Here is a 10535-nt window from a genome sequence, read left to right on the forward strand (position 1 = left end):
CGATTTACATAAGGCGTTCCAGAACCTGGAGGTGAATTGGACCCCCCGATCTGACACTATATCTTCGGGAACACCATGAAGCCTAACCACTTCCTTGATGAAGATCCGTGCCGTTTCTGGTGCTGATGGGGTCTTCTCCAGGGGCACGAAATGTGCCATCTTTGAGAAGCGGTCGACGATCACCATTATTGCAGTGTAGCCCTGGGATGGTGGAAGTTCGACCACGAAATCCATGGCTATCATTTGCCAGGCCCGCTTGGGTATGGGTAATGGACGTAACAATCCCCATGCCCTGCTCCTGGAGGGCTTGTTCCTTTGACAGGTGGGACAAGTTCGGACGTAATGCTCACAATCCTTGATCATGTCTGGCCACCAGAACGAGCGCCGTAGTAGATCCAGAGTTTTCGTTACCCCGAAGTGGCCCGCCATTGGATGGTCGTGGCAGTGCCCTAGGACCAAGGTTCGCACTTCTTCTGGGACCATGATCCGGTCTTCCTTCCAAAATAGCCCACCATGGCTCTGGAGGGGTGACCCAGACGGAACTGGTAGTCCTACAGAAGCATCGAGAAGCCGGGAGCGAAGTTCCGTTTGTAGAGCGAGGAAACTCCCAGAAGGTAAGATGGTGTCAGGTACCACAGCGTCGTCGGGGTCCTCAAACATGCGGGACAGAGCGTCTGGTTTAGTGTTCTTAGTACCGGGTCGGTGCGTTATATGGAATGAGAATCGAGAGAAGAAAAGAGCCCATCTCGCTTGGCGAGGTCTCAGTCGTTTTGCCGTTCTTAAATATTCAAGGTTTTTGTGATCTGTGAATATTAGGATTGGGTGTGTGGCTCCTTCCAGTAAATACCTCCATTCTTCAAGAGCAGTTTTAATGGCCAGGAGCTCCCGATCTCCAATGTCATAGTTGCGTTCCGCTGGTGTCAACTTCCTGGAGAAGAACGCCACAGGGTGCAGTAGTTCCTTGGTACCATTCCTTTGGGACAAAACCGCTCCTACCGCATTTTCGGAGGCGTCCACTTCCAAAACATATGGGAGAGAAGCATCTGGATGGCAGAGAATGGGAGCAGAGGTGAACAATTCTTTGAGCTTTTCGAATGCTGTCTGCGCTTCGGGAGTCCACTTAAAGCGGACCCCTTGTTTCGTCAGTTGCGTGATCGGGGAGACCAGACCGGAGAAGTTCCTAATAAACTTCCTGTAAAAGTTGGAAAAACCGATGAAACGCTGTACCCCCTTTTTGTCGGCGGGTACTGGCCAATCTAAGATCGCCGTGACTTTCTGGGGATCCATCGCGACCCCCGCGGAAGAGAGAACCAGTCCCAAGAACGTGATTTCGTGCTGTTCGAAACAGCACTTTTCTGCCTTCGCGTATAGCCCGTGTTGACGCAACCGTCCTAATACCCGTATCACGTGACCCCGATGAACCTCCAGTGAGGGGGAAAAAATTAGGATGTCATCCAAATAAACCACCACGAAAATATCGAGAAAGTCACGAAAAACATCGTTGATAAAGTGCTGAAAGGTCGCCGGAGCATTACAGAGCCCGAACGGCATCACCAAATACTCGTAGTGACCGAATCTCGTACGGAACGCCGTCTTCCACTCATCCCCCTCCCTGATACGGACAAGGTTATAGGCCCCCCGCAGGTCTAATTTAGTAAATATCGTTGCCGATCTCAATCTCTGGAGGAGCTCGGGGACTAGGGGTAAGGGATAACGATTCTTTACCGTTATTTTATTCAGGTCATGGTAGTCTATGCAGGGCCGTAACAATTTGTCCTTCTTCTCTACGAAGAATAACCCGGCCCCGGCTGGGGATGTGGATGGACGAATAAATCCCTTCCGAATGTTCTCGTCAATGTATTCCCTCAGTACTCCTGATTCTGTTTCGGACAAGGGAAAGATACGGCCGAATGAGATTTCAGATCCGGGTAGGAGGTCTATGGGGCAGTCGTAGGAACGGTGCGGAGGGAGAACATCAGCTCCTCGCTTACTAAAGACGTCTAAGAAGTCATGGTAGGCCGGAGGAATAACCTGGGATAAATCGGTGTCGCCATCCAAGCACAGGAGGAACCGGGGAACCACGGATCCTGTGACGTGGCAGTGACTCAAACAATAGGGTGAGCGAAATTGAATTGTTCCCTTTTCCCAGTCAATCTGGGGGTTATGGGCCCTCAGCCAAGGGAGCCCCAGAATGACTGGAAAAAGGGGGGATGCGATGGCATCCAAACGGAGGAACTCCTGGTGATGGTCTGCCATTGTGGTGAAAATGGGTGGTGTCTCCTGGTCCACCACCCCTGATTTTATACGGGACCCATCTGCCAAGAAGATGTTGAACCCCCTTTCTTTGGTCTGGAGAGGGATTTTTTGCCGGTGGGCAAAAGTCAGATCGATGAAGCAACTACAGGCTCCTGAGTCAACGATTGCGGTCACCGACAATGTTCCTCCGGGGAGCTGTAAAGACACAGGAATGGCCAGGTAACTCGACTGATCATCCCTTCCTGCAGGTAAAGTAAAAGAAACGGGCGTGGACTTACTCATTTTAGCAGGACAGGAGCGCACCTGATGACCAGCTTCCCCGCAGTACAGACATAGGTTCTGTGATAGTCTCCTCTGACGTTCCTCGACCGATAAGTGGGAACGCCCCAATCCCAGCTGCATGGGTTCCGGGTTGTCCCCTGTTTCCATGCTTCGCGGATGGTTCCCTGGGGTTGGAGCTGTATCTCTGGATGGAATCCATGCCACCCTTTGACCCTGGCTGCTCCTTTCCAGCCGACGTTCCCTTAGTCTACGGTCAATTTGAATGGCCAACTCAATCAGTTTTACAGGGAGTCAGGTAGGCCTACTCGTGCTAGTTCGTCTTTGAGAGACTCAGACAGCCCGATGCGGAACTGGTGACATAAGGCCGCATCGTTCCATCTGGTGTCTCCCATGCAACGCCTAAAATCGGACGCGTATTCTTCGGCTGTCCGGCGGCCCTGCCGCAGAGAGTATAGAGTAGCCTCTGCGGAAGCAGCCCGCTGAGGGTCGTCATACAAGACGACCATGGCCCGAAAGAACTCGGTCACGGAGTCAAGATGGGGGTCGTGCTTCTCCATCAGACGGTGAGCCCAATCCTGGGGCTCATCCTGAAGGAGGGAGACTATAAACCCCACCTTGACGGTCTCGGTGGTGAACGTGCGGGGCTGTAAGTCAAAGTACAGGGTGCAAGCGTTCCGGAAGGCTCGGAAGCGGCTCCGATCACCACGGAATCGTTCCGGCAGAGGAACGCGGGGTTCAGGAGCTAGGGGTGTGGCAACCGCTCCGGATACCGGGTTAGCGGGAGGTTCTGCAGGTGGAGGACTCTGAGCAGGGGGAGTCAGGGGAGCTAATGACTCCATGCGGTCCTCCAGTCGGGCGCAGCGACTGTGGAAGTTCTGGAAGGCCTGGGTCAAGGTTGCCAGGTGCTGACAAATATCCTCTAGGGACGCCGGTCCACTTCCTGGCTCTGTCATGGCCGCAAGGTACTGTTATGATCCGCCAGGTGGTGCCTCAGGCTGCCAACTGACAGACCTACTCAGAGCGTGGGGTCTAAGCCCGGGCTGTGCTTTCACCAGAGCCCCTGATGGTGGGGATGGACTTGAAACAGTCCCGGGCCAGGTCACGACCTCCGAGCAGGCCCACCAGTGGCTGAGGAGACCTTTGGGGACAGGTACCGGGAGAGCCAGATATGAAGAGGATGGCGGCCCCAGCAGGGTAGTAACGGATCGTGGGCCCGTGAGGGTAAGCGGGGTACAGAATCGGTAGGCGAAGAGTAGTCGGGTCACACGCAGGGTCAGCAGGGAAGTCAATCCGTAGAATGGTCAGGGCAATCCGGGTCAAACGCAGGAGCAGGCAGAGTAGTCAGGACAATCCGGGTCAATCACAGGAGCAGGCAGAATAGTCAGGGTCAATCAGGGTCACTAGACAGGTACAGGAACTCGGGATCACAGGAAGACCTTGCGGCAATCTGTGACAGTGCAGGGCATCTTTAAATAGTGCGCCCTGCACTGTCATTGGCCGGCTAGGACGCGCCCCCGGCTGTCATTGGGCGCCTGAGGCGCGCCCCCGGCACCTACTGCGCATGCGCGACGTCCTGTCAGCCGCGGCTCGCCGGGACCTAGTGCCTGTGTCCCGGCGCGATCTGTCGCCAATGCGCATGCGCGGGGGACAGAGCCGCGATCGTGGAGCACGGAGCCGCGATCCCTGACATCATGGCTGTCATCATTGTTCCTGCTTTACTACTTCCTACCTACTATTCTGCCAGTAAAGTAGGGTTGCCTGACCTTCAGATTTTTTCTGGGTCATTGACCCACTGGAAGATACTTAAGCCAGCCATAGATGGTTCAAATCTTGGCCAGTTCAGCAGGGACCAGCTGAGATTTAAACCAGGTATGAGCAGGCTGAATGTACACAAGTTGATAGTCCATTAACTTGAGTGCAACTAGCCTGTCAGATTTTACCTGCGAATATTGCTAGCGGCTATTATAGGTATTAATACTGGATGGTGCTAATTTCTGGTGCAGCTCTAGAAACCAATCAGCTTCCAGGTTTTATTGTTAAAAATTAATTGAACAAGCCAAAGTTAGAAGCTGACTAGCTACCATGCACAGCTGCGCCAGATTTTGATTGCTCCAGTTTTAGTAAATCTCCCCCACTATGTAGCAAATATATGGATATGTGTAGCCTTCCCTAAACTTTCATCTTTAAACACATGTCAGCAATAGCAGCTTTCCTATTTCTATTCTTGAAAATGGAAATGATATAAGGATAAATTCAAAATGAAAAAAAAAAACAAATTATTATTGACAAAACAAAAATAGATCTAAATACTTACTAACATTATTTCCTTGTCTGAACCTTATACCAATTTGGCTTGCTCTCTGCTAGGGAGAATAATTAATTAAGTCCCAACAATTTAAACAAAATCTGAGTAACTGGTAAAATATTTATAAAAGTGCAGCACTTATTCCTTAAGTAGACAGTTATGTATCTCCCCAATTGTTTTAAGCCTGGGGTTCTAATAAATAAATCACGTTTACTTTATTTTTATGAATTATTTATTAGGAATTTGGAGATGCTTTCTTTAGATGTATTGTACACATGCAATCATCAATTCTGTTGTGAAATAAAACCTTTTAAGGGGTTTTGGTCAATATACATACTGATTTTGGTGCTGCACCTTAGGATTTTCTATCTTGTTCATCCACACATTTTAAATAAAGGTAGAACCTCTGTATCTCTATTGCTATGCCTCAGTGCCTAACTATACTTACCTAATGAATGATTTAAAGGATTTTCCCTCTTTAGACTTTATAACATTCATTGATTTCATTGTGCTTTATGTTTATTTTTATTCACTCAGTTTTCTGTTAGATGTTAAAGTGATCTAGCCACTAATAAGGTTTTGTGAGGAGTAGGCTTCATAATGATACGCATGAAGAATACTTACAAAGAAATTGAACTGGAAGGTACAGGAAAATGAAAGATGCAGTTTATGGAGGTGCTGACTGAACAGAGCACTACAGTGTTTTACATTTCGTATACCAAACCCATAATCAGATTTATTCTTCTTGGTGAGGTGTTTAAGAGAACAAATAGGTAGTGACCGATCTGGGACACCAGAGAGCATGTGCCTCCTGGTCCAGAATAAACAATATGTTGGGCTGGTGGTCCTAATTGGAGATACTACCCAATTCAGAGCTCATTTTAGAGCAGGACACACAGTCAGTGACAGTTTCTGGCCATTTTATAACTATCTGTTTCCTGTTTACAATTATCCAGGCATTTTTTTTGTTTCTTTGTAAGTACTTTCTAAGATAAATGGCTTTCAATAATAGCATTAGCAGAATGATCCAGAAAGGTACTGCTTGCCTTCGTCATAAATTATTTCACCACTGTAGTTAAGTTTAAAAATGAATCCATGAGCATTAAAATTTGGTCTTTGGCAATTTATACCATTTTGCTATATCATATAAACTATCTAATCCAATTGCTTCTGGATACTGTAAAACTGAACTAGCAATATTATATATCTGCATAAACTGGAATTATATAAGCAAGGTTTCAGATTGTGTCCAAGCATGAAGCAAATTTTTGACCTCACACAGGTCTTTATTGACATATCTGGGAGACTGAGCAATGAGTTCCAGGCAGTACAGTAGAATGGTATAGAATCCCTTTGATTGGTCTATGGTGGAACCAAAGATGGTATGCAATTTTCTTGGCTTTCTCTACCATGTAGTATCACCAACTTTCTAGAGAGCTTTCATGGCCATGACCCTAAGAGCAGAACTTTTCAGAAGAGTGTTGGTAGGACCTTAAGAAAAAGACAGTCCAAAGAATGATTTCACATGAGTGATAATGTTTGTGACAAAAATAATCACCAAATTAAGAACATGAGCATAGTACCATGTGTACACAAAACAGTATGGCATTGTTTTGATGTGGACCTGTACTCCATTATGGTTCCTAATGATATTTGCATCACCATCAAATGAGCATTCAGTGATATTAAGAACACTCAACAAGAACTCTTTCAAGTGCTTTTTTCAGAATACCAAATATGCTTTTTCCAGTTTATTAAAGAGAAAATCCTGTCCTTCACCATTTTTTGCTTAACAATCACAGAATTATACTGTGTTGTATTTTCACAGCAACATCCTATGAACTGTCCATTTTCACAATGAACTTAACAGCTTCTCCAACATCTCAGCTTATTTGTCATTCCACCACTTTTCCCAGGATAAAGTGTTGAACTTTTGCTTAACAATGTTACAAGACCACCTGTCCATCTACTATTGGGGTGATGCACCTTTCCTTTACTACTCTAGGTCCCAACCTGATCAATATTATAGTTGCTTAGAAGCAAAATTAGCTGAAGAAAATTACCATCAGGGTAAAATAATTTATGAGAAGCTTCATCCTTTCTTCTGTAAGCAAGACACCATTTGGCAATTAACAGAATAATATCAAATAGTCTTTTTAGTCTCATGGCTCCCTGACACATACATATACACGTACTTTTTCAGATTTTCAACAAGTAATGAATGGACCTTTGCTGTTAGCACTTAAAGCCATACAAGCTCAACAGAACAGTTCTTGTGTTTCCACAGAAAAAGCAAGCAAGCACCAGGCACAGGACAAAAGTAGACTTTATATTAGGGATGCACCGATACCATTTTTTGATCGGCGAGTACGAGTACCAATACTTTCAGTCAAGTACTTGACAATACCAAATACCGATACTTTGCGATGTGATTTGTGCCAATACAAAATGTATGGACACAAATTGCACCACAAAGAATAGCATGCGATTTAAACAGGAATGCATTTCCTGTCAAAATTGCATGCAGTTTCCCCATTGCTCCTGTGTTAACCCAGGCTTGTCATAGCCCGAGTTCATACAGGAGCGGTGCGGGAAACCTCCCTGCACCAATCCCATACTGAGCAGAGAGTTGGAGAGAAGGGCATGTGGGGATGTATACCTTAGTGTCGGCCATTAGAGGATGGAGGCAGATGTTCTGGATTCTCAGCTGTAGGAGAGAAGAGAAAGCCGGGGCAATGCTCCAGATTTACAGCTGTAGGAGAGGAGAGAAAGCCATGGGGATTTGAAATCCATGCAGCTTTCTCTCCTCTCCTTGCTGGGATGAGAGTACAGGCTAAACAACTTTTGATTGGTCAGCACCATCACAAAATGCTAAACCACCACAAAATAACATCTTTTTGCTAATGTAAGCAAAGTTTTTTTCAATATCTTTTCTATATTTAGCACTGAAAGCAATATTGTTTCAGTAATGTGCAAACATACAATGGGTAAATCAGTGACAAGTATATTGCTATGTATAGTTCCATCAAGCTGGTATGTGTCAACTAATAGCATATCACTATTTAATATAACTTGTTTTTCATCTTTTTCTTTAGAATTATTCAGTTTTGGATATGAGACCTCCTCCGACTGTCATCACTTTGAACAATGCCATGTACTGGCAAGAATTTGAGGAGGCATGTGTCTATGAGTGTCTAGATGGTAAAGACTGTCAAAGCTTCTTTTGTTGCTACGATGAATGTAAATCTGGCTCATGGAGAAGAGGTCGGGTACATATAGACCTTCTAGAATTGGACTCATACTCCAGAGTCTTTTTTCCAACATCATTCTTGTTATTTAACCTCGTATACTGGGTTGGATATCTTTACCTATGAAGACTTGCATTGTGAAGACTGCCTTTATCTGAATCAGTCCAACAAACAAAGCTGAAGGATACAAAAGACTTTTTTTTTCCTCCTCACAGGAATCATGTTTGTGGTTGACTGAGCGAGAAAAAAAGGACTCTATTTAAAGAGTTTAATTGTGAAATGTTACTACCGATGCCTAACTAATTTTTACCACGAGACAATACTTATAAATTCTTATATAGTAAAAATCTATATTTGGCATAGAAAAATTACACTGAAAAAATATCATTGAGTTATATTGTAAGTACAAAAAGTAAAGAAAGATACCATTGCACCCTTTTATTAAAAAAAAATTAAAAAATTTATATATAAAATGAAGTACATTTTTTATTAAGATAACATACCTGATCATTTAAAATAAAAGCCATGTTTATCTTTTTATAAGTGGTATAGGTGTTACATTAAAAAGCTGTAACTTTTTGAAGATATGACACAAGCACACTAGCTGGCAAATGTGAAGATACATTTACTTTGGAAAAAGTGAAACAAACTCTTATGTTTACAAAGAAGACTCATTTTGAAAGAACACTATTTATAGACATCCTATGTGTACTCTTGTAAGACTACTTCTAAACAAAGAAAGAAGAAAAAGAAGAAAAGCATCCTTTTATATTGTGAAGTTTTTTTCTACAATTACTGTTTGATTACAATACCCCTACGATTAACAGTGTTTTATGTCACAATGGCTATTTACCGTGGTGCCTACCAGCTACATTCTAAACACATATATGAAAGAATTAAAAACATCTATAAATATATTTTCTTTATTTTTAAACATTTTGCTCTTCTTTTTAGCTGATGCAGTTGATAATTTTTGGATATACCATTAACGTATTTACTAGGATCTGTTTCTCCTAACTAGCCCATATTAATTCTTATGAACTAGCTAGGCGATCAAAGGAAAATAAATAACAATGTTTAAAAAATTATTAGACAACTGCTATCTGGATTTTTTTTAAAGGTGACCAAGGACAACCGAAGGTAATTATATTAGACAATCAATTACAGTCTAGGTATCAAAAGATGTAATATTTACACATCCTTACACAAAAGCAGAGAGCAAGGGCAATATACTAAGTTTTCAATTCCCCCTCCCCCCAGCCAGGAGTTCTGAGACAATCTTATAGAACCCTTAGACAAGAGAATCATTGACAAATTAAAATTCCTTATATGTCTACATGCACTTGAAATCAATAATTTAATAATTTAAAAAATAAACAAAAATGTGGTACCGTAATTTTTCCCAGAAACCAGAGTCTGTAGGTAAGTTTTTAGATTTAAGTCAACAAAAATTTGTAGATTTCTACATTGTACTAACATTGGCAAATTTGCTTATTACTTTTAATTTGTCACTCTTCTTTTGTTTTTTAAATTTACATACCTACTAGGGTACACCAGCCATGAAATAGTATCCCTGTAGCAAGCAATGTACACATCAGGTTTAGGAATGTGTTTCACAAAAACAGTCCGTTCATCCCTTCCACAAGCACCAGACTGTGCTGAAGGCACATCACAGTCTTATGCATCTCTTCCCTATTCACAGAATTAGCACAAAACAAGCTAATTACTCACACCTTCACCACAGACAGAGTTGCAAAAGATTACAATGTGTCTTTAGCATGGGGTTCAGTTACCAGACTGATGCTGAGTTACATTTAGGCCAGTATTTACTTAGCAGAGATGGTGCATGTTAATCAGTTATCTAGCTACATGATACCAGCTTGTAGGTATGATTTACTGAGTTGGTGTTTTTTTTTCCTGAGGGAATTAAAATGGTGGTTGAAAAATCTAATATTATCTAACCCAATTGCAGGAACAGTATGTTCTGTGGTTTGTTTATCTCTACTTACCTGTATATTTTATGTTTGCCAGAGTCTGCACACAGTACAGTTTTGTAAATACATTTGCGTAGATGAGCAGCTTTGCATGGGCAACAACATGACAGAAAATTTCTTTATAAGCATTATATAGGTTTCGGGATGAATGAATATGTCTGGGTTCAGTTCAAGGGGGATTTATCGAACCCATTATGAAGTTTGAAAATTGGGTACCTAAATCCCAACCCCTATCGGTGGCAAATCTTGAAAATCAAGGAGTATTGGGGCGCTGGCAGTGAGGAGGAGTAGATTTTCTGGGGGAGGCTTCAAGGCTGACTTTTCACCCCCTACAAAGGCAAAAAGAGACAGAGCTCCAAATGCCCCACTCAAAAGCAAGAGGTGCCATATTTTCACATATATGGGTCCAAACATTTTAATAAATGATCACATAGTTACAGCAAGGACCCA

The 10535-nt window shown here is 43.3% G+C and overlaps 1 protein-coding gene across 2 annotated transcripts in view; it reads left to right on the plus strand.

The window, feature by feature from the left end:
- The window catches only part of GABRG3 (gamma-aminobutyric acid type A receptor subunit gamma3), a 772615-nt gene extending 763436 nt beyond the window's left edge, over positions 1-9179 (plus strand). For both annotated transcript variants that reach the window (XM_089693488.1, XM_089693489.1), the window contains exon 9: positions 7939-9179. In XM_089693488.1, coding sequence (XP_089549614.1) covers positions 7939-8217 — 279 coding nt within the window. In that variant the 3' untranslated portion in view covers positions 8218-9179. The remainder of the gene's footprint in view (positions 1-7938) is intronic.
- The last annotated feature ends 1356 nt before the right edge of the window (positions 9180-10535 follow it).

This window comes from Staurois parvus, unplaced genomic scaffold (genome assembly GCF_062004578.1).
Source record: "Staurois parvus isolate SC_StPar_1 unplaced genomic scaffold, SC_StPar_1.0 ptg000634l, whole genome shotgun sequence".
Classification (NCBI taxonomy): Eukaryota; Metazoa; Chordata; class Amphibia; order Anura; family Ranidae; genus Staurois; species Staurois parvus.